The 26,772-nt window shown below is 55.0% G+C and overlaps 1 protein-coding gene across 4 annotated transcripts in view; it reads right to left on the bottom strand.

Annotated features, from left to right (window-relative positions):
* NAPA (NSF attachment protein alpha) overlaps window positions 1-26,386 on the bottom strand; it is a 28,941-nt gene extending 2,555 nt beyond the window's left edge. The window contains exons 1-9 of one of the 4 annotated variants that reach the window (XM_055236412.2): window positions 25,969-26,386; window positions 14,549-14,628; window positions 11,793-11,909; window positions 6,715-6,761; window positions 4,579-4,656; window positions 4,282-4,337; window positions 4,124-4,208; window positions 3,182-3,286; window positions 1,929-1,997 (exon numbers count right to left, since the gene is read on the bottom strand). In XM_055236412.2, the coding sequence (XP_055092387.1) occupies window positions 1,929-1,997; window positions 3,182-3,286; window positions 4,124-4,208; window positions 4,282-4,337; window positions 4,579-4,656; window positions 6,715-6,761; window positions 11,793-11,909; window positions 14,549-14,628; window positions 25,969-26,066 (735 nt within the window). In that variant the 5' untranslated portion in view covers window positions 26,067-26,386. Of the gene's footprint in view, window positions 1-1,928; window positions 1,998-3,181; window positions 3,287-4,123; window positions 4,209-4,281; window positions 4,338-4,578; window positions 4,657-6,714; window positions 6,762-11,792; window positions 11,910-14,518; window positions 14,629-25,968 lie in introns of all 4 variants that reach the window. The other 3 variants (XM_063615932.1, XM_055236411.2, XM_055236413.2) reach the window with 3 other exon arrangements.
* Window positions 26,387-26,772: the final 386 nt, after the last annotated feature.

The following is a 26,772-nucleotide window of genomic DNA, read 5'->3' as shown; positions in this document are numbered from 1 at the left end:
GGTGTAGTGTGTACAATGTGTTTGGTGTGTGTGCGTGGTGTGTCGTGTGTGGTGTGTGCGTGGTGTTTTGTGCGTGAGGGGTGTGTGTCATGTGTGTGCAGCGTGTGTTTTGTGTGTATGAGGGGTGTGTGTTGTGTGGTGTGTGTAGTGTGCGATGTGTTTTGTCTGTGTGAGCGGTGTCGTGTGGTGTAGTATGTGTGTGATATGTGGTGTGTGTGGTGTGTGCTGTGTGTGTAGTGTGTGTGATGTGTGTGGTGTTTGTGTAGTGTGTGGTGTGTATAGTGTGTGTGGTGTGGTGTGTGTGGTGTGTGGTGTGATGTGTGTAGTGTATGTTTGGTGTGTGTGGTGTGGTACGTGTGTGATATGTGGTGTGTGATGTGTGTGATGTGTGTGGTGTTTGTGTAGCGTGTGGTGTGTATAGTGTGTGTGGTGTGGTGTGTGTGGTGTGTAGTGTGATGTGTGTAGTGTATGTTTGGTGTGTGTGGTTTGGTGTGTGTGGTGTGGTGTGTGTGGTGTGTGGTGTGATGTGTGTAGTGTATGTTTGGTGTGTGTGGTGTGGTGTGTGTGGTGTATGTTTGGTGTGATGTGTGTGGTGTGTGTGGTGTGTAGTGTATGTTTGGTGTGTAGTGTATGTTTGGTGTGTGTGGTTTGGTGTGTGTGGTGTGGTGTGTGTGGTGTGTGTGGTGTGTATAGTGTGTGTGGTGTGGTGTGTGTGGTGTGGTGTGTGTGGTGTGGTGTGTGTGGTGTGGTGTGTGTGGTGTGTGGTGTGTGTGGTGTGTATAGTGTGTGTGGTGTGGTGTGTGTGGTGTGGTGTGTGTGGTGTATGTTTGGTGTGATGTGTGTGGTGTGTGTGGTGTGTAGTGTATGTTTGGTGTGTAGTGTATGTTTGGTGTGTGTGGTTTGGTGTGTGTGGTGTGGTGTGTGGTGTGATGTGTGTAGTGTATGTTTGGTGTGTGTGGTTTGGTGTGTGTGGTGTGGTGTGTGGTGTGATGTGTGTAGTGTATGTTTGGTGTGTGTGGTGTGGTGTGTGTGGTGTGGTGTGTGTGGTGTGGTGTGTGTGGTGTGTGGTGTGTGTGGTGTGTATAGTGTGTGTGGTGTGGTGTGTGTGGTGTGTGGTGTGATGTGTGTGGTGTATGTTTGGTGTGTGTGGTGTGGTGTGTGTGGTGTGTGGTGTGATGTGTGTAGTGTATGTTTGGTGTGTGTGGTGTGGTGTGTGTGGTGTGGTGTGTGTGGTGTGTGGTGTGTGTGGTGTGTATAGTGTGTGTGGTGTGGTGTGTGTGGTGTGTGGTGTGATGTGTGTAGTGTATGTTTGGTGTGTGTGGTGTGGTGTGTGTGGTGTGGTGTGTGTGGTGTGTGGTGTGTGTGGTGTGTATAGTGTGTGTGGTGTGGTGTGTGTGGTGTGTGGTGTGATGTGTGTGGTGTATGTTTGGTGTGATGTGTGTGGTGTGTGTGGTGTGTGATGTGTGTAGTGTATGTTTGGTGTGTGTGGTGTGGTGTGTGTGGTGTGGTGTGTGTGGTGTGTGGTGTGATGTGTGTAGTGTATGTTTGGTGTGTGTGGTGTGGTGTGTGTGGTGTGGTGTGTGTGGTGTGTGGTGTGATGTGTGTAGTGTATGTGTGGTGTGTGTGGTGTGGTGTGTGTGGTGTGTGATGTGTGTAGTGTATGTTTGGTGTGTGTGGTGTGGTGTGTGTGGTGTCTGTGATGTGTCTGGTGTGTGTGTGTGTCCACCTAGCCATCCCGAGCTCCAGCACTCCCCGAGTTGTACTTTCTTCATCTGGAAAATGGAGACTCAAATGGCCAAAGAAAACAAAACAAAACAAAGACACCCTCTGAGAACTACTGGACAAGTCTTGGTGATTGTCCCACCTGGAGCCCCAGCCACCCCCGTCTGGGGTTCAGGAAGGGGGAGGCCGGAGCACCCAGCACTTACTTTCATCAACTTGCATTCTCGGGAATCAGAGAAAGCTGGAAACAGCTCCTCATACTTCTGGACAGCCAGCTGGGCAGCAGGGAAGGGGGAAGATGAATTAGTAACGAGAGGGCCCTCAGAGTTACTGGCCTAGCAGCCGAGGGGACTTGGGGATGTCGGGTGATATTGAGTCAGCTCTGTGCACCCCTCCCCCAGCCTCAGGTGTCACCTGGCTCTGTGTCTGTCAGTACCTTCCCGTAGCTGAGCTCACCACCAGCCTGGCTGCAGAGATGGCTGCAGGGAGAGGTGGGTGGAGGGGGAAGGTTCCCCAGATAGGCACCCACTGCCTCCTCCCACCTGGCTCAGCCGGGGCAGGGGACAAATGAGCACATCCTCCATGCCAGGCCTGGGGCTGGTGCTTCTTGAGGACCCTGAGAGAGTCATATAACGGTGAGCCCCCTTTTCGAAGTGAAGAAACAGATCCAGAGAGGCGCAGTGACCTGCCCAGGGCAGGGTGAGACATGGGGTGGGAATGGGAACCTGGTCTGACAAAGCCCAAGCTTTTGCCCACCACCAGTGCCCACAGCAGAGCAGGGCTCTGTGGGGTATGTGTGTGGGGTGTGTGTGGGTGTGTGTGTGCGTGGGGTGTGTGGGGCCATCACCCCAGGCCGTGAGCCAGGGACACCAGGAAATCCTGGACTCCATGCTTCTGCCAGGCAATGGTAGGAAAACTCCGGCCAAGCAAAATCTAGCGCCAACCCTCCAGCTCCTTCCCACTGGCCACGCCCCTTCTCACTGCCCTCTTTGGCACCTCTTTTGCCAAGTGTCCCGAAAATAGGTGGGCATGTGTGAGGTACAGCTGAAGTTATGACAGCAGGAGTCACAAAGAGCTGGAACACTGGGGCTGCAGGTCCCTAGTCATGTGGCCTCAAACAAGGGACTCTCGTCCCAGCCTCACCATCTTCACCCACAAGACGCGGTGACAATGGTGCTGACTTTAATGGGGTGCAGTGAGGATTCAAAAAGTGCACCCATGAAGGAAAGAGCACTAAGTGAGGCAGGAGCCAGACCCGCAAAAGCTTCCAGGCCCGGGTGGGCAGGTGACGCCAGCACAGAAACACAGCTGTGAGAACCACACTTCTCATCCAAAGGCTGACTGGCAGAGGCCAGACGTGAGGGAGGAGCACGTCCCTCTTGGGGGGCAACAGGACCTGGCCGGGAGATAGGCACATGGTGGCCTGGCACGGTGGTCCTCCGGGCATGGGGTGTGCTACCTTGGCGTTGAGCATGTCGATGCAGAAGTGGCAGAGGGCCGCCTTGAAGAAGTAGTCTTTGGCGCTGTACTTGAGGAGGGGGCTGTCCATGGCATTGGTCCCCACCTGTAGCCATGGAGAAGTGGCACTGTGAGCTCAGGGCAAGCAGCCAGAGGGCCAGAGCCACTGCCAGGCACTGGGAGGCCAGCTGGGAGATGGGTCCGTGTCCCGTGTTGAGGCCCTGTTAACCCAGGACCCCAAGGGCAGGGAGCCAGGGACCAGCCTGGGGAGGTCAGTGGCCAGTGCGTGAGCGACCAAGATCAGGGTGTGATGGTGGCTGGGTGGGGGTGGAGGCTGTAGCCAGGTGTTTGTGGGCCTTCTGAGAGCCTGAGACAGTGGGAAGGAGGCGGCCTGGCTGTCAGGACCAACGGGAGGCTGGCACGGCGGTGGGCAGAGGGGCGGCAGGCAGTGGGAACATGAGAGGCGGCGCCCGCCCCTCTCTCCCCAGGGGTCAGCTGCCTTTTTCTCGGCCATCACCCAGGGCTCCACACACGCTGGGGGGACCCCATGTGACACTCCCTCCCTCCCACTGTGGATGAGGACCATTGTGCCATGGGGTGGGGTGCCCACAGCCACCCTGGGCCTCTTGGCAGTTCTTCCTGTTCCCTCCCTCTGGGTTCTTTAGCCAGCCTCACTCTGGGCCCCTCCAGGAAGCTCTGCGAGGGGTGTGGGAGGGGCACATCCAGGGAGAGAGACGGTGCTGGAAAGGCATGGAGTCGTAGGTGGAGAACGTTCAGCCAGGCTGAAGACGGGGTGGGGGGATGACATGGCAAGGGATGTGGGGGGAGAGGCAGAGGGCGAGCCGGGGGAGGGGTGGTTCCAGAACAAGGTGCCAGGGCTTAGGAGGAGGCACAGGCCTTGAGAGGGGGCAGGGTGGGAGCCGCCATCCCCATCTGTCCCCACCTGTTCGTAGATGTCAATGGCCTTCTGATACTGCTCCAGCAGCGCGGCGTAGCCAGCTACCTTCAGCAGACACTTGTTGGCTGAGCTGTGTGGGGAGGGGTAGTGAGGGGAAGTGGTGGCGGTGCCTGCGGGGCTGGGGCAGGCAGGAAGGGGGCTACCTGTTGGACTCCTCGCCTTTGTAGTAGTCTGCGGACTGCTCGTAGTGGGCGATGGCCTGGGGAGACACGGGGGATGGGTTCCAGGGGAGGGCAGGGAAGGGAGAGGAGGCCTCTGTGAAGCTTCCACACCCTCCGCCCTGCCTGCCTGGGACACAGCCAGACCCCGTTCTCCAAGTTCTGCCAGCGCCCCATGCCCCCTTCTCGGCACTCAGACACCAGAGGACTCCCCTGGTGGGAAGAAGAGACAGCAGCGCTGGTCCTGGCTGCCAGCCCAGGCAGGGCCCTGCTGCCACTCACCTTCTCGATGTCCACCAATTCCGTCTCATAGATCTCAGCAATGGAGATGTGGTGCTTGGCCGCAATCGTGAATCGGCCCTGGAGGGGACACAGGAAGGGGCTGCCTGTGACTCATGACCTCCTGTGTGCCCGCCTGCTGACCCATGACCCTTCAAGTTCCCGCCCCTCAGCCACGCCTGTGAGGAGGTATGAAGAAGACCTGAGGTGTGAAGAAGACCGAGAGGTGTGGGAACACAGGGGTGAGAAGGGAGGGCCCCAGCACTAGAGGCCTGGCTATGCGTGCTGGGCTGAGCGGGTGACCTTGGACAAGCCACTCCAGGGCCTCAGCCTAATTCCATCCCGTCCACGAGGGCACAGATGGTGTGACACCAGAGAGGATGTGAGCACGAGCACTTGGCCAAGGCCCTGGCCCTTAGGAAGCCTCTGATAGCAGCCAGAGAGGCGGAAGGACCAGTCCAGAGCCACTTGGCAAAAGGCTCTGGAGAAACCAGGATGGGAGGGAGGGCTTGAGACCCCTGCCCAAGAGTACCAGCTCTGCCCCCAGGCCAACACCTATCTGTCAGCCTCCCCCATGCACACCCAGAGCTCCCCAGGGAGGCCTCAGGTTCCAAGGGAACTCGCACCTTCCATCCGCCTCCACCCAGTGTCCAGGCGCTTGCCTAACTGCTCTGCACCAGGGGCTGGTCCAACGCCACCCCCTTGCTGAGGGCAGTAGGAAAGGGCAAGGCCCTGGGCTCAGCCAGACCTTGTTTTGGGTCTCAGTGACTCCTGCTTATAGCCACATGTCCCTGGGCAAGTCATGTCACTTGTCTGAGCCTCTCTCCTCCACTAAGGAATGGTGATGACAATAATGCCAACCTCACAGGGCTGTGGATTAAACCACCCTGCAGTGTCTGGCCTAATAAATGGCAGCTGCTATTATTGTTCTAATCACAGTCATCCCTGCAGCACTGCCCTGAACACAAGGGGTAGGGCTTGTGTCCCTGCCTGGGGTTGGAGGGCTGAGACAGACAGGGCAAGCGGAGAGGCAAAAAGGAGCTGGCCAGGCGCCGTGGCTCATGCCTGTAATTCCAGCACTTTGGGAGGCCAAGGCGGGTGGATCCCTTGAGGTCAGGAGTCCGAGACCAGCATGGCCAACATGGTGAAACCACATCTCTACTGAAAATACAAAAATTAGCCAGGCGTGATAGCACACGCCTGTAATCCCAGCTACTTGAGAGGCTAGGGCACGAGAATCACTTGAACCTGGGAGGCAGAGGTTGCAGTGAGTGGAGATCACGCCACTGAACTCCAGCCTGGATGAGAGAGAGACTCTGCCTCAAAAAAAAAAAAAAAGAGAGAGAGAGAGAGAGAGAAAGCACTGACAGGAGCCCCGGCCTGGGTGGGACCCTTCACTCTGGCTCCGGTTGGCAGCTGCCCATCTGGTCTGCATCTGTCGTTGGCAACGCCCCCTGGGGCAGGCAGGTGCTGAGCCTCCTGTGGACTCTGCCTACCCCTATGGCCTGCTGCAAGATGCTTATCAAATGCGACACTTGTGGGAAGGCTGGGCAAGGGAAAGTGCCGGACGCACACTCTCTAGTAACCCAATTTCTTTTTTCGTTTCGAGACAGGGTCTTGTTTTGTCGCCTACGCTGGAGTGCAGCGGTGTGATCGCAGCTCACTGCAGCCTCAACTTCCTGGACTCAAGCGATTTTCCTGCCTCAACCTCCCAAGAACTAGGACCCCAGGTGCATGCCACTACACCAGGCTAATTTTCTGTAGAGAGGAGGTCTTGCTATGTTGCCCAGGCTGGTCTTGAACTCCTGTGCCCAAAAGATCCTCCCACCTCAGCCTCCCAACATGCCAGGATTACGGGCATGAGCCACACTGCCCAGCTCAATAACCTAAGTTCTATGAAGGAAAACCATGACTGCCTGTGGAGTGAGGGGGCCGTCAGGCTGGTGAGGAGCTGGGTGAAGACCCAACCAGCCCAGGCCAGCTCAGGTGACCTAATCCCCCCAGCTCCCACTTCCCGCTCCCCAACTGGTTTGGCCGCAGAATAAGAACAGTGCTGGGGGTGCTGAAAGAGGGGAAGCAAGGCTGGGGCAATGCAGTGGGACCCGGGGGGGCGTGTCAGGACAAGCAAGCGGCCCTTACCATGTCTGTGTAGATCTCGATTGCTCGCATCAAACAGTTAATGGCCTCTGGAGAGAAAGGGAGGTGGGAGGAGACATGAGAAAGTGAAGTCGTTTCAGCAGAAGCCGAGGAGAGGAGGCAGACGCAGGCACACCTGGCTGCCAGCAGAGAGATCAATAGGCACTCAGAGCTGCCAGCGCTGCCACACACTCTCAAGGGGCTGGGAAGAAGGGGACGGAATCCCTGAGCTCCAGGAAATCTGGTGAGAGGGCTGACTCTGCAGACTGTGACTTGCTGGGCACATGCTTCAGGGGGAGCCCTTCTCCCCTCGGGCTGCCAGGATGCTACCAGCTTCCCACAACCCCAGCGACAGGGCACAGCAGTGCTAGGCCAGGCTGATGGCCAGACTCCCAAGGGTGTTTTAAGACAGACCTGCCAAGGCCCTGCTCTTGAAGGACTGAGCTGCTGGCAAAGGGGAAGGGGGCATGGGAGGCGGCCAAGCCAGCATCTGAGGTGGTCTTGGAGGCAACAGGGGTACCAGGTTCTACCTGGGCTCTGCCACCATCTCTGCAGGACCCTGAACAGCTTCTGTTCCTGCACCAGGAGGACCTGGACCTCTGGCACGAGGAGGCTGGATATCATGAACACTGAGCCCTCAGTGTGCTCTCCACTGCCCCCTCTTCCTCGTATCTCAGCAGTCGGGAGCCCTCTGCTCTCAGTCCCTTTAACCTGGTCCTGCCACCCACCAGCTCCTCAAAGGTTTTGCCAAAAAACCTGAACACACCAGGATGGCACTGAGGAAGAACTGGGCTACCTTTGTTGTACTATCTCTTGCAAGATTTTAAATTTGGGAAAGGCTTTTTTTTTGACAAGTTATTTGGAGGAGAGAGAAAAGCATGAGTGGGAGGCATTTTCTAGCAGATAGAAATGAGCTCCCAGGGGGTATTTTTTAAGAACACCATTTTAGTGCATCTCAGGAGGACAGGGGTGTTGTGGGGAGGGAGGCCTGGGTTGGGGAGAGAGAAAGGCAGGGAGCTTGGACAGGCCACAGGGCGTGGGCTCTGAGCTTCAGCCTGGGCATCTGAAAGTTCCTGGTCACTGTGGGGGTCTCCATGGTCACCCAGGCCATGTTTGCCTGAGATGAGGGTGCTACCAAGAAGCGCCGGGGCTGGGCTCCTCTTAAGGGACTCACGGTCTGGATGGGACTCCAAACTCCCTCTGTGGGGAGGCATCTGAACAGAGGCTCTTTGTCTCAGGTCTGTGGCTGGGCTTTCAGGGAGTCCAACCCCTCCTTCTGACATGTAAACAGTGGGGTCCATAAGCACTCCTCTGGGGAGTGGGGTCTGTAGGTTTTGTCCAATTCAGAAAGACCTCTGGGGATCCAAAAGGGACTGAGAGAAGGTACAGCACTCAGTCCAGGTTCCAGGGCTGACAGACGGAGACTGTGGCAGCAGAAAGAGGAAACGATGGCAAAAAGGGGGCAGGTGAGGAGGAAGGGGAGAGAACACAACCTAAATCCGGCAGGTTGAAGACACACACATCCTGTAGTCGGCGGGCCCAGAAGCAACAGCTAAGCCGGGCCGCGCTGCAGAGGAGGAGAGCAGCAGCTGGAGTGAGGTGAGAGGCCCGCCTTGCTGCCCCACCTGGCTGCAGTCTCCACATGGAGGCCCTGGGCTGCTCACTGGTTCACTCTCCTGGCCAGAACACCCAGGACACCAACCTGGCACCCTGTGGGCTGAGGCGGCAAAGGCTGCTGCTCCGCAGTGAGCAGTGAGATCTGCAGCTGCCACCTGGGCCTGCTGGCACTAGCTCTGGAGCACCCGTCGTCAGCATGGCACAGTCCTTGCAGTAGCAGCAGGGAGACAGCTTACCCCCAGGCAGCAACATGGACGCATGGGGTTAAGTCCCCTCCATGCCTGGAAAGCGGCGGGCCACCAGCAGATACCTGGGCCAGCTGGCTCCTGGACGAGCTTCTGACACACTCATGACTGCTACTCTTATCTCAGGTCACCAGGCCTTGTGCACTCGGACAGGCGGAGCAACACCCAGCTCTGTGGCCTGGCCCCTCCTGCACCCACCCACAGAGGGCTGGAAAGGGGCTCAGAGCAATACAGCCCAAGTTGGGGAGCTATGGCCCAGGCCACCGCCCATCCCCGCAGTCACTCCTACCAGAGATGCCCAGCTTGACTTCTGCCTCTCTGAAGCCCTTCCTGGTTACTGTTCATCTCCTCCTTAGTAAAATGGGGGCAAGTCACAGAATGCACAAAGAAATCAAATGGGTTAAAAGATGCCAAGCATCTGGTACACAGTAGAAATCCAGTAAATGGCAGCTGGAGAGGAAGTGGGGGACAAGCAGGTGCCAGGCCGCTTTCCTGCCCCAGGTACACACACTGTCCCCAGCCCCAGCTATCAGGCAGGCCCGGGAAGAGGCCTCGCTGGCCCGACTCTGCCCTGAGCAGCAGACGTGGTTGGGTAACTGAGGAACCAATAACACATGAGCATCACCCTTCCCCACCCAGAGCCACCAAGGTGGCAGCAGGCCACCCTCTGCAGAGGGAGAGGAATTCGGGAGCCCAGCCGGGCCTCAGGCACACTCCAGCTGCCACTTGGGGGCAGGTCCTTCTGGAGGGAGTCCTGGAGGAAGCCCTAAAAGTGCTGACCCAAGACAGGCCTGCTAGGCTGCTGAGGAGACCAGTGATGAGGACGGCCCCAGGGCGCCGGCCACCTGCTTGGGGAAGCCAGGCAAGGTTCCAAATCTGGCCTTCAGCGCTGTCTCACAACGCACCCGGCCAAGGGCAGAGGCTATGGGGAGCCCAGGGCAGGCAGGGGCCCCTGGACTGATGAAAGCCAAGGGTGTCCTGACTGGAAGTTTATTACACACCAGGTGCCGCACTGGGCATGACTGCATCATCTCACAGCAGTCTCTGCTTTAACAGATGAGGAAACAGACGCCCAAAAGACTGACTTGCCCAGGATCACAAGGGAGGCAGGGTCCTCCCAGACCACCCACCGCCTGCGCTGCTAAGCCACACACAGTTGCTACATGACATTCTCTGTGAGGCTTTTTTTTTTTTTTTTTTTTTGAGACAGGATCTCACTATGTTGTCCAGACTGGTTTTGAACTCCTGGGCTCGAGCGATCCTCCTGCCTCAGCCTCCCAAAGCACTGAAATTACAGGCATGAGCCACTGCACCTGGCCTTGTGTGAGGGCTGTCTAGCCTCAGACACAAAGCAGCCGCTGCCCTTGATGCCAATGTGCCCCTTGCCCCACTGGGAGTCATGGCTGGGGTGCGCATCTTTAGGCTGTAGCTCTGGAAACTGCACTAACACCCCTCCCTGCTCAGCACCACGTCCCCAGGGCTCTGGACATGGCACCTGCTCTCAGCTCTACCCAGGTGAGGCTCTCCTTTCAGAACTGCCCCCTTTCTTCCCTGAAAGATCTCCCATAGCCAAATTCACGTCCCCCAGCCTCAGCTCTGTGCAAGTCGGCCTCTGTGCCCTGGATGTGGCATCATCTTTATACTTTCCTACCGGTCGGAGTCCTCAGCCACCTTCTGAGCTTCCTAAGGCCAGGGAAGGGCCACATCCAGACTCCAGGCCCACACCTTGCAGAGTCTCGCTGGAGAGCTAGAAAAGCTCAGATCAAACGCAGGGAAGGGACCCCACCATATCCCACTGCCAGGCAGGGCCTGTGTGCAGGAAGTGAGGGGTCTGCTGAAAGAGCAAATGGCACTCACTGTTCTGCAGCCTGGCGCTCAGTGCTGCCCCAGAGTGTCCTTCCAGTTACTCCAGATGGGGCAGCAGCTGAACGTCACAGATGCTAAGACAGCATATCTTGGCCAACCAGTTTCCCAGGGAGCAGAAGGAAAGGCTTGGCGGGGCAGCTTAATGGAAGGCATGGAGACTCCCTGTGGTGAGTCAAGCTTAAAACCAACCCAGGGTCTCCCTGGGTCATCACTGCATCAACCACGCAGCCTGCTGTGGCCCAGTGCTACCAGCCAGGCAAGCCCCATGGCCCACCCAGTTACAAGGCTGCTCCTCGGCCTCTTGCCAGGCCTGAGCCCCACCATGTGACCACTGAGGCCAACGCGTGAGATGCCCAGCTGGTGAGGAGCAACTGGTCAGCCTAAGGACAGAGAAAAGCTACTGGTCAACACAAATTCATCCTCGTCTGGGAACATGTCAGATCACGACAAAGGGGTATGCCAGCAGTTCCCAAACATGGCGTGTGAACCCAGTGCTCGCTGATCCATGGAGGAAGCTCCCTGCACTGCTGCAAACCTGTCTTCTCTTGGGAAAGACGGGCCTTTATTCCAAGATTACATAGCTGCTTTTTATTTTTTAAAGATTCATTTATTTTCCATTCCCCTGAGATGACAGTGACAATAGATGGTCATTTTTAAAAACTGCCTGTGCTTTCTAATTAGCAACCTGTACCTGGCACCAACACTCTAAAAAATAAATTAAAATTCCCGCCACATGCAAACACTATGCTGGACTTCCTCTTCAGGAGGCGCCCAGGGGGACAAAAACTGTTTTCTCACCATGAGTCAGCCCCAAACTGGGCTTCTGTCCCTAGCATGCTCTCACTTTAAGTAATTTGTTCTCTGGCAACTATATCTCAGGCTCTGTTCTCTCTAATTCCTCCCCAGGATGTAGGGAAGCCAGGTTGGGCTAATTTCCGCTCCTTTTTCGGCAGCAACTCCTACCTGGCTGGTCTCAGAATCCTCCCCGCCCCCCACACCGCTCCCTTCTGCATGTTAATTCTGACAACAGAACAGATTTTCCTCTCTCCCCGGCAGGCGGTGGGTCTGCAATGGAACTCCCACTCCCAAATGCTCCGGGACTGGGAAGGGGTGATCAGCTGCACCGACACGGTAGATAAGGGGGTGGAGACTTGAGCAGGGCGCGAATGCCAACTGGAAGGAAGGGAGCCAGTTCTAAAGTCAACGCTCACTCTGCCTCAGGCGCGTCCCTGCCAGCCTATCACATGTCGGCCACTGGAAAAACCAGAGCCGCCAGGAAACCTGAGGAATCGATGCAGGGTGCTAGGATGGTGCTCCGGGCAGCCAGCCCGTGTGGCCTGCAGAGGCCCTCACCTTGGGGGTCGGCTTTCTTGAACGCGTTGCCGGCGTCCACAAAGCAGGTGGCTGCGTCGTGCTTGCTCTGGAGCTGCAGGTGCAGCTGTGCAGCCTGGCAGAACGCATTTCCAGCAGCTGGAACAGAAGAGAAGGGCAGTCCCGGCCTCAGTGGGGCTCCACACTTTACGAAGCCATAGAGACACTGCCCTGGGAGGTGGGTCGGGCTCTCGAGAATGCGGAAAGAGTCCCCAAGATAGGACGAGGGTGGCCTGAGCGAGCCCAGACTGAGGCCTAGACCTCAAGTCTGCTGGCTCCTGCGCTGAGGCTCCCTGGTGGCCCACCTGACAGTCTCTGAGGGCGGCAGGAAGCTGCCTCGGGGGAAGGCCCTGAGCCCCAGGTATATGGAAAGAGAGCCAGGGTAAGCCCAGGTAAAATGCCATGTCCGTAATCCCAGCTATGCTGGCATTTCCAGGGCCACCACTTCTAAAGATCCAAGGAGAAGGCAGACAGATCTGAGTTGGAAAGGATATAAAACAGAGTGAGGTGGCCTCCTGCACTCCCGGCCTGGGCAGTCCTCCCCAGGGGAGTCTCGAAGCACAGGGCCCAGAACCACCACTAGAAGGCAAAGTACAGGCTGAATCATGGGGTGGCTTCAGAGGGGTATTTCGGGAAGCAAGGGGCAACTGAGATTAAACCACGTAACACCTTCCCATCTACTCCTCTTTCCAAGTCTTCTTTTTCCACAGCTCCCCAAAGCTCTTCCTGATTCTCCCAACTCCTCTGCCTCTGTTCACATTCTGTTCCCTTCACTGCAGATCCCCGTGGACAAGGCACTTGCATGAATTGTGAGGCTCATGGAGTAGGGGTCGGACAACACAGAGCCGGCTCCCTCCAGGAGCTGCATGTCCAGAGAGGGAAACAGGATATGGACACCAAGAATGAGTACATGCAGACCAGTGCCCACGGGCGGAGGGCAGAAGAGACCACGCCTGAAGCCTCGTCTACCCTGTGCTCATCTGCACACGGTCAGCTTCTGTGGGTCCCAAGCCATTGTGCCCACACATCTCCTAACTGACGTTTGGGAGGCAGCAGCGTCTCTCCTCCTCGTGCAGCTGACCACCTCCAGCTCAGCTCTGAGGCTTCTCCCCTTCATTCTCCTCCAGCTGAATCTGAGTCAGAGTTTCTGAGCTGGAAGAGGACCAGGAGGCCTGGCCCCATCCTCTTAAGTTTTGAGCAGCAGAAGAGACAAAGCCTTCCAGGTTTTCACTATATGATTTCATTATTATTTTCAAGAGTTCCAAATTTGAGTATAAAATTACGGCCAGGCGTGGTGGCTCATGCCTGTAATCCCAGCACTTTGAGAGGCCGAGGTGGGCGGATCACGAGATCAGGAGATGGAGACCATCCTGGACAACATGGTAAAACTCTGTCTCTACTAAAAATACAAAAATTAGCTGGGCGTAGTGGCACGTGCCTGTAATCCCAGCTAGTCGGGAGGCTGAGGCAGGAGAATCACTTGAACCAGGGAGGCGGAGGTTGCAGTGAGCCGCGATTGCGCCACTGCACTCCAGCCTGGCAACAGAGCAAGACTGTCTCAAAAAAAAAAAAAAAAAAAAATTTTTTTTTCAAGAAAAGGGGATATTACCGGGGGGAAATGGCCTAGGGCTTTTCTTTGAAGAGTTGGGGGGCAGAGGTAACAAATTTTAGGGGAAAAGCAACACCTATGTAATTAAAAAATAAGCTTTTTTTCTCTAGAGGAATTTTCTAAGTTTGGGAGCATAAAAATACAAAAAACATTTGGCTTTATTCACAACGTATTTTGTGAAAACTCAGGAATAACTTTGAATTTTTGGGAAACCAACAACATTCTCAAAAATGATGATAATCAATTTTATTGTGCACCTCTGCACCCTGCCTCCATGGTCCCACCACCAGGTTCCCTCTCCTCCATGGTCAGAAGTTCCTCCCTGCGTTCAAAGACTGGGTCTCTTGCCGTATTTCCTTAATTCAATCTTGGTGACATGAAAGATGTATTATGAAATGAGCCTCAAAAGGCCTCAACACACTGGCTTGTTGGACTTCTTGGGCCTGCAGGGAGCTCCAAAGAGATCTCCAGCCTCCCTGAGCCCAAGGGGCTCCTCCCCACCCCTCTCCTCTGTGAAGCTATCCTGCCTCACTGGAGCAGGTTAAACACTCAGGCTCTGCAGTCAGAGCCTTGGTTTCTGAATCTTGGTTCTGTCACTTACTAGTTCTGGCACCCTGGGCAAGAGACTAAGCCAAGCCTCAGTTTCCAAATCTGTAAAATAGGGATATTTATAGACTGACAGGGCTGCTGTGCTAATGCAATTAAATGATGAGCACTTAGTACTCAACAAACAGTAGCCATGATTCATGTTGTTATTGGAATCACCTAAACATCCTCCCCCAGCCTAGAATTTAGACACTGATGGAAGCACTAAGGAAGTTACCAGGAAACCTGAAGTTCTAAATTTAAGGAGGACTCTAAGAGCTCATCAATCCACATAGGTTTATCTAGGTCTAATAATCTATTTATTCCCATCCTCTCTGTCCTTTCACCAAGGCCCCATAACCCAGAGTATAAAGTAACCCAGCAAGCACAAAACAATTAGAGAGTGGGCCAGTGGCTTTCCGATGCTGGAGATGGCATAAAAAGAGAAGGGGCCCTCAAGGCCAACCTCTCGGGCAGGCCTGTGTGAGTGGAAGCTGAGGGAAGAGGAGAGCACCTTGGAGGAGCTCTAGCGGAGATGACATACCACTCCAGTTTTTGGCCATTTTGAACATGTTTGCTGCTCTGGCGTAGATTTCGCATGCTTCCTCTATTTTGGATGAGCCTCTGGGGAAAAAGGAAAGAAAAAAAGGAGACAATCTAGTCGGCTATCCAGGAGAAAGCAAGCATTCTGCTCCAGTGCCGGTACAGACATGCCCCTAACCCCTCACCCTTCACCTGTGAAGCCAGCTTCCCCCAGGCCTCCTGAGTCTGTGGCCCCCACCCCTGCACACAATGGCACACTCAATTCGGGCAAAACGGCTCCCTCCGGGAGTACTGGGGTAGATACTGCGTGCTTGCTGGGGTAGTGGGGCGAAGAGTTCCTGACCCCACCACAACCCCAGGGTCTGACAGCCTCTTCTACTTCCTGCCTGGGATACTAGGGGCCCACTGGGTCCCAGGCGCGCTACAAATCCCCTTTCCCTGGGAGACTGCAAAGCATTCTGCGGGACTAGCCCAGTTTAAGACATCGTGTTGCTTTTGCAGAGGGAGCCTTAATCCTGTGCCTTGCACTCTCTGCTTGCTCAATAAAGACCTTGCAGCCCTGGAGTGTGTCATTACCAGTTCGGGACCGGGCATATATATCACACAGCCATACAAAGAAATGGGAAGCACTATTTTAAAGTGTAGATATAAAACGTTCCCATTTGTGTTTAAAAAAAAGAGGGTGGGCTGGGTGTGGTGGTTCATGGCTCCTGTAATCCCAACACTTTGGGAGGCCAAGATGGGCGGATTGCTTGAGCTCAAGAGTTCAAGACCAGCCTGGGCAACACAGCAAAACCCCAACTCTACAAAAAATACAAAAAATTAGCAGAGTGTGATGGCGCATGCCTGTAGCCCCAGCTACTAGAGAGGCTGATGTGGGAGGATCACTTGAGCCCGGGAGGCGGAGGTTGCAGTGAGCCAAGATCACACCACTGCACTCCAGCCTGGACGACGACAGAGCCAGACCTTGTCTCAAAAAAAAAAAAAAAAAAAAAAAAAAAAAGAGAAAGAGAGTTAAAAGAATAGAAACATACATGTTTATATAAACATAGGATATTTCTGGGCAAATACACAAAAACCTAGTAACAGCATTTTTCTCTAAGGTGGAGCCTGCAGAAGGAGGGCCAGATGTGGGAGGCAGACATTCACTGGGCATTCCATGTTTGTACTGTCTGAATTTTTAACTGTTTGTACATCTCTTCAAGAAAAAATATATATACATATATATACACACACATATGTATACATATATACACATGTGTATATATGTATGCATATATGTATATATATGTGTATATGTATATATGTGTGTATATAACTATACACACACACACACACGCACCCACACACACATCTTTAAGTATTAGGATTTATATTTGGCCCTGTGGTCCAGCAATGAATTACATTTCTAGCAATTTATCCTAAAAAAACTAATCAGAAAGTTACAAGGATGTTCAGCATAGCATTATTTAAAACAGCAAAACCCCCCAAAAACTTATTGTCCAACAGTAGGGATACACTGGGAGACAGACAGGAATTTAAAAACATAAAGGGCACCCTGTTTGGGCAGCTTCACTCTGGCTTCTTGACCTCCACATGTACATAATGAGCCTCCTCTTGACTTGGGGGACCTCATTAGTACCTCAAACCCGTAAGTCCCACTGCATTCTTCTGCCCTTAACAATACAACCAGGCTTAGCCCGCCAGGTCTGTAGTCTGTGTAACTGCTCAAACTCCCAACATCCACATAATCAGTAGAATAAAATCCACACACTCCGGAGTCCCACCAAATGGATTTCAGGGTCTCTCTTCACTGGCATAACTAGTGTTTAGCTTATTTTTAAGGAAGACAAAAGAGAGGAGTGGGTATTTCCCCATTCAAATCGTCCTCACCATCCCATCCCACACCCTGTGTCAACTGGCCCAACGTTATACCTGGAAACCTGTCCACACCAACCCCAGCTGTGGAGGGGCTCAAAGATAATTTTGGGAGCAGGGATGTGAGCACTCCTTCCCTCTGCACTGAGTATTCAGTGTGTCCAACCTGCCCATCCCTTTGAGCCACATGAAGTGCTCCTTTTATCAAACCAGAGTCCCATAGCCACACTCTCTGGGATTCGCTCAGTAGGGTCTCGATGGGGCCTGCAATTGAGATTTTTAACAATTGGGGTTTGGGAGGCCCAGGTAATTCAGCTGATAGGTAAGTTTGAGAAGGAAAAACTGACTGAGACTGACTACCTGGAAAGCAGCCACCAGCGATCAGATCAGCGGCCAGGCCTGGCAATGTCAGCAGGCAAATAAATGCCCCCACGGTGGGCGGGCTGGTTAGGCCAGGGATCCTGGCCTCCTGAATCCACATCACACCAGGTAAATAATCTATTTATTCCTATCCTCTCTGTCATCTTGTCAGATGAAAAGCCTACCCTCTGCCTTCTGGGGCTGTGCTGATGCTGTCCCCCACTCTCTGCTGTCCCCGGGAAGTGGCCCTGAGCAATGTGTTCTTCCCGCACTCACCGTGCTGCACTCTGTCTTCCCTCACCCAACTCACCTCAGCCAGCCCAACACACCTTGGGCCTTGTTTGGAGTGACTTCTTCTTCCTTTTTTTTTTTTTTTTGAGATGGAGTTTCGCTCTTGTTGCCCAGGCTGGAGTACAGTGGCACGATCTCAGCTCACTGCAACCTCCAACTCCCGGGTTCAAGCAATTCCCTCCCTCAGCCTCCTGAGTAGCTGGGATTACAGATGTGCACCATCACACCCTACTAATTTTTGTATTATTAGTAGAGACAGGTTTCACCATGTTGGCCAGGCTGGTCTCGAACTCCTGACCTCAAGTGGTCCACTCGCCTCGGACTCCCAAAGTGCTGGAATTACAGGCATGAGCCACCGTGCCCAGCCTGGAATGACTTCTTTAGAACCCATTCCTGGCCTTGGAGAGGTAAGAAACTTTCAAAACCTTCTGGCTGAGAATCCTGAAGGGTCCTTTGGGGCCTGGCTGCAAAAAACCCTCAGAAGGACCTTCTCTGGAATGCTCTCTTAAAGGGACATTTTCAGACCTTAATCACAGGTCTGCCCACCCCACAGGTCCCCCAGCTCAGCCTTCCCTTCTTTTTGAGTGTGACTAAGTCCTATCCAGCTCCATGCACTCTCTGAAAAAGCACAGACCCTGGATGAGCAGAAATGACCCACGTCATTGAGCGGCCCACAGCGGGCAATCAACAATGAGCGGAGTCAGCCCCAGCCGGGTTTATTTCAGCTCAGCGGGACAGAGCAGACACAGGACGGACACAAAGCCTACCAGCTGCCCGGGCTGAAACTCTATGATCCCAGGCTAAGCACAGCCAACTCTGCACGGGGTCAATGATTCTAACTGTGGGGTGGAAAGGCCAGAGGGATTAATACCTGCTCAGGCCCCAGGCCTGCCTCCTTCTTCCCCTGCACCCTGTGATCTTGCCCATTACCATGGCCAGGGATGACAGGAGATCTCCAGAGTCCCATCCTCTTCTTTTAGAAATGGGAGTGAAGTCCCCAAAGGGGGAAAGTGACGTGCCTAGGTTCCAGTGGAAGATCCTGAAGAAGCCATTCACATACACATTTATTCATCTGGGGAACAGGTATCCGAGCATTTATTATGTGCCAGGAGATAATAACAGTACACGAAAGAACAGCCAGCTGGGCCTCCTCTCCTGAGGGCCTGGGCGGCGGCGCATGTGACAGCTGACTGTCCCTCCCCCACTGACCTCCCCCAAGCTGCCTCTGCTTCACTCCTTCCATCCCACGGCTCTGAGCCACTCCGGGAATAGAGGGAACTGGTTTGGGCTGCCTGATGCAGGGCTGTCTATAATTACCCGCTCAGCTTTGCTCTCTCCCCCTCCAAGGCGGAGGAAGGAGTCTCAGGTCTCCCAAACACAGCCACCAACCTCAGCGACTGCCATATGGAAGGCTGGGCACTGCCAGGAATGCACAGATGCCCGATGGGACCTGTGCAGGGCAGAGTCTTAGCCCCCTCCTTCCTTCCTCCATCCACCAGGCACTTCCTGGTTGCCAGAAATACACCATGTCCTGACCCACCACCTGCAGCTCCCGAAGGACCTCACGAGGCAGGGTGGACAAAGTCAGGCCCCCATTTTGGGTCCTGGACTCACTCTGTCTCTCTTGCCTCTGTGGAAGCCACAGCCACAGGCCTACAGTTTCCTCCTCAGACTTAAGGCCCACTGCCCCACGTCTCTAATCAGCACCCTCAGTGGGGAAGGTGTCCTAGGGCCCATCACATGCCTGTGTCTTCCCTGTGAGCCCACCTCCTGCATGGCTCTGGAGACTATGTGCCTTAATCACGGCTGGCGCATGGCGCTCCCTGCCTCCCGGGCACTCCCCTGGAAGGAGCCCACAGCTCCTCACGAGAGCCCTTTGGGTGCTGCCCTTGCTTTACAGGCGAGGAAGCTGGGGCTCAGAGAGGGCGGAGGGCTTGTCCAAGCTTACCCTGCCAGGAAGCAGCAGGGCTGGGAAAGAGGACTGGGGCCCTGGGGATCCAGTCCTGCCCTTGCCTCTCACTCAGTGATCAGGAAGGCTTCCTTCCCCATGCCCAAAGGTCCTCGGGAAAATGAGGAGGGAGGACAAGGTCCCTGCCTGCCCCCACTCCTCCTCTAGATTAAAGAAGCCAAGGAGCCTGTACTGCCGAGGCTTCCCTCATCTCACGAGCAGAGGCTGCTCTCTGCTGGAGCTGCGTGGAGCATCCTCTAGGCAAAGGAGGATGAATTAAGCCAGCCCCCTACCGAGCCTGCCAGTAACAAGCCAACAGGCAGAAGGAACGTCAGAAAAAGTTAAGGCTGCCTGTGGTGCAGGGTCCACCCTGGCACAGGGAGCCGGGGGCCACCAGCCCTGCTAGTCCACTGACTGCACTGGAGCTGGGAGCTGCCAGAGGCTCAGCATCCTGAAGGCACCGCCACCAGTATCACCTGGAAGCGCGAAACCACCAGCTGCCTCCCGCCACTCTGCAGTGGGCCTTGCCTGACCAAGCAGAGTGTGAGTTCCTGCAGGGCGGGGCCCGAGCCCATCTCTGCTTTCCCATCTCTCCACAGGCCCCGGTTAACAACGGTGAAAGAATAAAGTGCCACAGGTTAACTGCCCAGCTCTGAAATCGCCACAAGACCCTCTTGTGACATGCCTGTTTGGGCAAAGACAAGGGGTAGAAAGAGAATGACTTTAGGGTGGCGAGACCTGGGCTGAAGTCCGTTTCAGGTACTTTGCTAAGTGTTCGACCTGGGGCTAGTTATCCCCGAGGCTTTTTTTTTTTTTTTTTTAAATAAGAGATGGGGTCTCCCTGTGTTGCCTACGCTGGTCTCGAACTCCTGGGCTCAAGCAATCCTCCTGCCTCTGCCTCCCAAAGTGCTGAGATTCCATCCTTTATCTATAAAATGGCAGTGTGGCTGGCCACAGTGGCTCACACCTACAATCCCAGGGCTTTGGGAGGCCGAAGCAGGAGGGTTGCTTGATCTCAAGAGTTTGAGACCAGCCTGGGCAACACAGTGAGACCCCAACTCTACTAAAAATTAGCCAGGCATGGTGGCATATGCCTACAGCCCCAGCTACTTGGGAAGCTGAGGTGAGAGGATCACTTGAGCCCAGGAGGTTGAGACTGCAATGAGCTACGATCACAACACTGCCCTCCAGCCTGGGCAACAGAACAAGACCCTGTCTCTCAAAAATGAAAAATGAAATAAAATGGAGACAACGAATCTGGCCTGGGAGGGGTCTTTGTGAGGATTAGAAATGACACATACTCAATACTTGGCACAGAGTGCAGAATGGAAAAGGTGCTCAAATGGTTGCTGTTATACAAAGGAAGAGAAATACGCTCAAAGGGGTGCCTGCCACCCAGGAATGGGAATTCTAGAGAGTTGCTTGTGGTGGTAAAAATAAATAATAAAATAACATAAAATAACAATAAAATAAAATAAAATAAATAAAATAAAATAAATGCTGACAGTAGTCAGACAGGCCTGGCCTCAGCGCCAGCTCATCGCGTGCCAGCCTGCGTTTTCTCATGTGTAACTAGGGATAAGACTCCATACCTTGCAGGGCTGCTGAAGCATGAGCAATCTTGCAGGCAGCACCCCACGGCGTGCCCAGCAGAGAGCTGGCCACACCGCGGGCGCTCAGTAATCGAGAGCATCCCTCTCATCAGGCCCCGCAGAGGACCGATTCCAGGCACGCTTCCCTTCTTCAGAATCGCAGCATGGGCTTCATCTCCACCCCAGATTAGCTAAGTGCTGCTCCTCCTTTGGCTTCCAGAGTCCTGGCCTCCCACTGCCCCACCCTTTACCGCACAATGCTCAAAATACATACAGGCCTACGGCCCTTCGAGATGATAAGCTCAGAGCCAGGACCTCACCTGCCACACGGCACACGGCCTGGCAGGTGCCCTGTTTCTTATTTTCTTATACGGATGCCCTCCTGCACCCCAACGGGATTACATTTCACCACAGACCAAGGGCGAATGTGCTCCCTTTTTCTTTAAAGGTGTTCTCAAAGACCCTTGTCTCTCAGTAGCCCCATCCCAAAAAGGAGACGGAAATGTTTGTATGGCCAGGCAGCAAAGTCCTATCCATCAGGAAAGCCAGGAACTCTCGGATTCCCCAGAAACCTTGTGTGCCCTCAGGAAAGACTCCACTCTGAGACTGGGCAAGAGATGCCAAGTTTTCAGTTGTGGATCTTGGCAGCTCGCAGGGCACTGTGATTCACCAGGGTGCCCACTGGAAATGGCGCCGGGGTTTCTGCACGCTCTGCAGAGGAAGGCAGTCTGGAGAGAAATCTGGAAGCTCATGGCCATACCAGTCTCAGCCAAGACCCCGGGCAGGCCCTGTACAGACAAGCTGGCCCTCCCAGGGTCCCGCAGTTACTGCCTACAGGTAGTTAAAACAGGAACTGATTCGTCAAGATCTGATCTTAGGAATGCACTGTTTGTATACAGAACACCCTCTGCCACCTATTTCTCCAGCACTTCTAGCTCAACTTCCAATGACAATACCTACTAATAAAGATGACAGTGAGCCCTTAATAAACATTTGCAGAGCCAGGCACCGTGCTCCCACCACTTCCCACGCATCGTCTCATTTATCCTTAAAACCACCCGAGGAAACAGTTACCATGATTTTCATTTCACAGATGAAGAAACTCCCTCTACACGTTTGTATCCAAGAGGAAGCAAGTTTTTATTTTGGCTGTTTTGGGGGCAGGGGAGGTGGCTGGGAGACATCAGGGATGAGGAAAAGCCCCAGGGAACAGAGCTGCCATTCAGAACCTGCACGATCCCCAAAGGGCACAGCAGGCACTCTGGATTCCCCAGGAGACACGCAGCAGGGAGGAGGAACTAGTGTGCCTGGACTCAGCTGTCCCCTTCTGCTGCTGGCTCACTGTGCTGTAGTTAGAAGTCTCCGTCTTTTTGCTTCCAGAGCAGAAGTTTGAGCTGCGCCCCCATCACCAAGGGGAGGAATAGGAATCGCTTTGAGCTTCTCCTAACTGGCTGGTGCTGTCGCCTTCAGTGGCTGCTGGTGCATCAAAGCCCCCTAGCGTCTGGCAGCCCAGAAATAATGAAGAGCAAGGGCGGCGTCTGAGCACCAAGGCAGGCAACAGCACAGACGCCCACTGCCTTGCGTCCCAGGTGAGGGGTCTCTGACTTGCCCTTTGACAGGGGCAGAGGCCCCTCAATGTGGGACACTGTCATTGCTGGGGTTCCCAAAGGGGAAGGGAGAGGCACCAAGGACAAGCTGAGCCCCAACACTCCCTTCTCCAGTCCCGGCAGCTACCAAGGACCTTGAATAAAGGTGGGTTATGAAATGTTGAACACAAGCAAACCCAGATCAGAGAGGAGGAGGTGCCTGAGTGACTCCCACCCATCAAGCAGGTCCTCCCAAGCTGGCCTCTGGCTGTGCTCCCAGCTCCCAGGCACGCAAGCTCCGGTCAGGCCAGCCTCCCATCCTCCCTGCCCTCTGCCCTCACCTCACTCACACTCCCACAGCACCAGGTCAACTCCTCTGGGAGCTGGAAGGAACTGAGATGAACACACCAGCTCTTTTTTTCAAATCTTTAGAGAAAACAGCCATGGGAGGACAGTTAAGAGGGTGGTGGCTCTCCAACACACCTAGTTTGCCAACATCCTTCCTAAATGTAGTGCCCAGAGATAGTCATGAACCTTGAGGAGAAACTACCGTGGTAGCACAGCAAAGAGGCTAAATGAGAAGGCTCTGGAATCACACAGAACTGGTTTGAATGCCACCTCTCCCACTTACTGTGGGGCTGGGCAAATAAGTCACTTCTCTAAGCCCCCAAGTTTCTCTGCCTCCACGGGGATTTTGTGAGGACTAAATCCATACCATCCATCAGCAGGTTGAGCCTGGCCCAGGCCTGGGTCCGAGTCAGAGCGAGCACTTAATAACCAGCATCTGCTAGTATTACCGGCACTGCAACAGCCTCCTGCTGTCACTCTCCCCCACACCAGCTGCTGCAGTCCTTTCTAGAAGGCAAACAGGAGCTTGCCAGGATGGGCCTCCCTTAGCCTCCTTGGAGCTCTCCAGTGCCTCCTCCAGGCCCAGCCCTTGCTCACCAGGCCTTCCTTGTCTGGCCTCACCTGCTGCTTCCACCTTTATGGCCTAACATGGAACTCCCTGTGTTCCATCTTCCTAAGGCATGCTCCATCATAATCCCTGCCTGGAGTGCTGCTCCCTGCCAGAAAGCACCCCAAAACTCATGTTCATCCCCCGAGGGTTGGGGCCTCTCCCCCAGGAAGCCATTTCTGATCCCTCTGGATCTCAGTTCCCTGTCTTTCCAGGCAGAACCTCCCCTCACGGTAGGTCTCTGTTGCACCATCCCTGCTGCCTAGAGCACCCTCCCCGGCCCCACTCCTCAGCAAGTCCTGGGGTTCCTTGGGGCCCAGCTCACTCCTCACCAAGAGCCTCCCCCTGGTTCACGCTGCTTCCTCTGAGCTTAGTCACAGGAATGACATAATCGAGCCCCTCCTTACAGTAGGTAATTCCACTTTACTGGTGTTTGCTGTTCATCCTGCCTTCCCAACCAGGTAGCAAGTGCCTTGGGGCTGACTTAGCTGCTCCCTCCCAAGCACACAGTCCAACAGCCCACTAATCCCTGGGCCAAAAGGGACACCCAGAGCCACCCAGGAAAACTATCACCAAAAACCCAGCTCGTGGCCCCACCCCCAAACACAGCACTTGAACTTCTCCCCTTGTGAAGAAAAAGAAACACACACACGCCCTCTCTCTCCTCGCAGCCTCTAAAATAAAACATTTTTCACCTAATCAATACAGTCCATCAGCCCCGGATGTTTCTCCACACCAGGCAATTCGCCATCATGTTCTTCAAGTTCTTTTGCTAAACATTATCCAACCTCAAACAAGGGGCGTGGCCCAAAGCCCTTTTCCTGTTCCTTCCTCTCTTGGAAAGATCCCTCTCCTTCGTGTCTTACCAGCCTCTGCCAGGCTCCTACCACAGTCTCTTCCCATCCCCAGGCCCTCCTCCCAAACCCTTCTCCAGCCTTCTGCAGATGTTCCTGGTCCCACCATTGTCCCCAGGCTCTGTTTCTGAGTGGCCACCACACACCTTTCTCTCTACAAGCCCACTAGTCCTTTCCCAGTCCTCCTCTCAGTTTCCACAGCCTCCCCTTGACCCTTTCGGGTCCTCCCATCAGCACAGATCCCACCCCCTCCACACCACCGCCCCCTGCCAAACTCCCTTCTCTTTCCTCTGCCCAGAGCCTCATGCTCCTCTCAACCCTACTAAGTCTTCGTGGATCCCTTTTCTGTTCCCTTTCAGCTCCTCTTAGCACATTCATGTTTCTCAGTCTGTCCCTCTCCTGACCCCTCCCAGACCTCTCCGCTAGGGCGCCCACCTTGAACCCCATCAGCTCTCTGCACGCTCCAAACCTGTTTCCTTCTGGGAAGTCACATTAACAACAGCTAACACTCTCAGAGATGTAACTCCACGCCAGGCTCAATTCTAACACTCATAGCAAATGGGAGGTAGGTTTGATTTGTGATCTCCTTTAACAGGGAGACTAAACAATTTACCCAAAGTCATGAAGTAAGTGGCAGAGCCACATTTCAAACCTGGGCTCCTGACACTTCTATTATCACAGGATGGTCGTGTCAGCTTTTAGGAGCTAACGTGAGTTTTATGCCATGTTATATGCGTTAGTTCTGTCTCCCAAGCCTTTTCCCATCCCTCTTCTCAGCATGTCCCTGTCATCCCCATTACTCGAGGATCACACAGCAGGAATTTGATCCCCCGTTTTGGTTCTCTCAGTCCCCTTGTCTCTCCCTGTTATCCCTCCATCTCCTTGGCCAAGCCACCACCAGGCATTCCCCCACCCAGGAGTCTCCAGCCTCAACCCAGGCCTCCTCAGGTTTCTTTCTTTCTTTTTTTTTTTTTTTGAGACAGAGTCTCGCTTTGTCCCCCAGGCTGTAGTGCAGTGGCTCGATCTCGGCTCACTGCAACCTCCGCCTCCTGGGTTCAAGTGATTCTCCTGCCCCAGCCTCCCGGGTAGGTGGGATTACAGACACCCGCCACCAGGCCCAGCTAATTTTTGTATTTTTAGTAGAGACGGGGTTTCACAATGTTGTCCAGGCTGATCTGGAACTCCCGGCCTCAGATATCTGCCCACCTCGGCCTCCCAAAGTGCTGAGACCTCCCCAGTCTTGATTCCATCATCCCGGGTTCCTCCGCTCAGCTGTCCTTAAACTAGTCACTGCTAACCAGGGCCGTACTCACCCCATGCACCCCCCACACTTCAGACGCGGCTCACTGCTCCTAGGATCATCTAGCCCTGAGCCCCTCCGCCTGGTGTCAGCCCCTTTCAGCCTTCACCCTCACCGCCCAGGGCCCACGCAAATCCACTGCCCCAGGGGTTTTTCTGAAAAGGTCAGTCCCTCCCGCAGGCGTCCTCAGCCCCAGACCCCATCACTGCCGCCTGAGAGCCTTCAAACAGATTCCCCTAGAGCTCCGAAAAGCCTCCGGACCTGGCTTCTCTCCCGGACTCCCTCCGTCCCCCCAGGCCGGTCCCCTCCAAGGCTTCAGGACGTATTCCCTCGGTCCAGGTTCTCCCCCGCCCGCTGGCCTGTCTTCGGCCTGGGACCCCTTCCTCGCCTCAAGATAGTGTCGCCTCGGTCCGTGTGTCCTCAGCCCAAATCCCTTCCGCCATGTCAGACAGTCTCTCCTCAAACCGTGTTGCCCCGGCCCAGGCTCTTGGCCCTCAGCCTGCGTCCCCTCTGCCGCCTCAGGCCATATCACCTCATTGCAGGTTCCTCTCCGTCCCCTCGGCCCGAGCTCTGCGTGCCCTAACCCGCCACCTCCGAGCGTGACTCCTTCGTCCTCTCAGCCTAGGGTCCCGGCCGATCCCTCAGCCCGGTTCTTACCCAAAGAGGCCAGAGAAGAAGGACTGCGAGTTCTTCACTTTGCGCTCCGCCTCGGCCAACAGCGCCATCGCCTCCGCTTCCTTCCCGGAATTGTCCATGGCGGCCACAAAGGGACTCAGCAAAGCGCCCAACCCTGGCCCTGGGAGGACTCAGCCGCGGCCGGGCCGCGGAACACAGATGGGTAAAACTCTCCCGGCTGCGTTGACGTCGCACCGGCGCGCGTCGCCTGGGGCCCGGAACCACGTGACTAGCGCTGGCCAACCAGCGGCCTCGTAACGCGGCGCCCGCTCCGCCGGCCACGCCCCCACCAGCAGCCGCACGCCGCCCGTCACTCGTGACCCCCCCATCGGCGTCCCGAGACCTCAACGCATGCGCACATACCGGCGAACGGCGCTCCACTCTCCCCTGTACCTCACCTCCCACGTGACCCTGCGGAAGGCAATGGCCGTACCCACCGCCGAGGCCCCGCCCCACGGTGTTGCCGCTGGATCCTCCTCCACCAATCAGCAGGAGCCCTCGGCTCGCGCTGGGGGCGGGGGGGTCCTCCCTCGCCCTCTCTGCGGAACTCCGGCACAGTCAGCTGACCGCGGACACTCACGTGACAGCTCGGGGCCCACGCCCGGGTTTGACAGTTCTGCGCAGAGCTTAGTCCCGCCCCCGCGGCTGGTCTCGCCTGCTTCTTCACTTGGAAAGGCGTTTGTGGGAAAAGGAAACCGTTCTGCTTTTTCTTGCTCCCTCTGCCGGCCAGTACTGGAACTGCTTTGGGGAGACCGCTGAAGTAGTTGAGAGACTGGAAACAAAAAC

This window comes from Symphalangus syndactylus, chromosome 13, assembly GCF_028878055.3.
Source record: "Symphalangus syndactylus isolate Jambi chromosome 13, NHGRI_mSymSyn1-v2.1_pri, whole genome shotgun sequence".
Taxonomy (NCBI): Eukaryota; Metazoa; Chordata; class Mammalia; order Primates; family Hylobatidae; genus Symphalangus; species Symphalangus syndactylus.
Note: the sequence above shows the minus strand (reverse complement) of the source record. Positions and strands in the feature narration are given on the sequence as shown.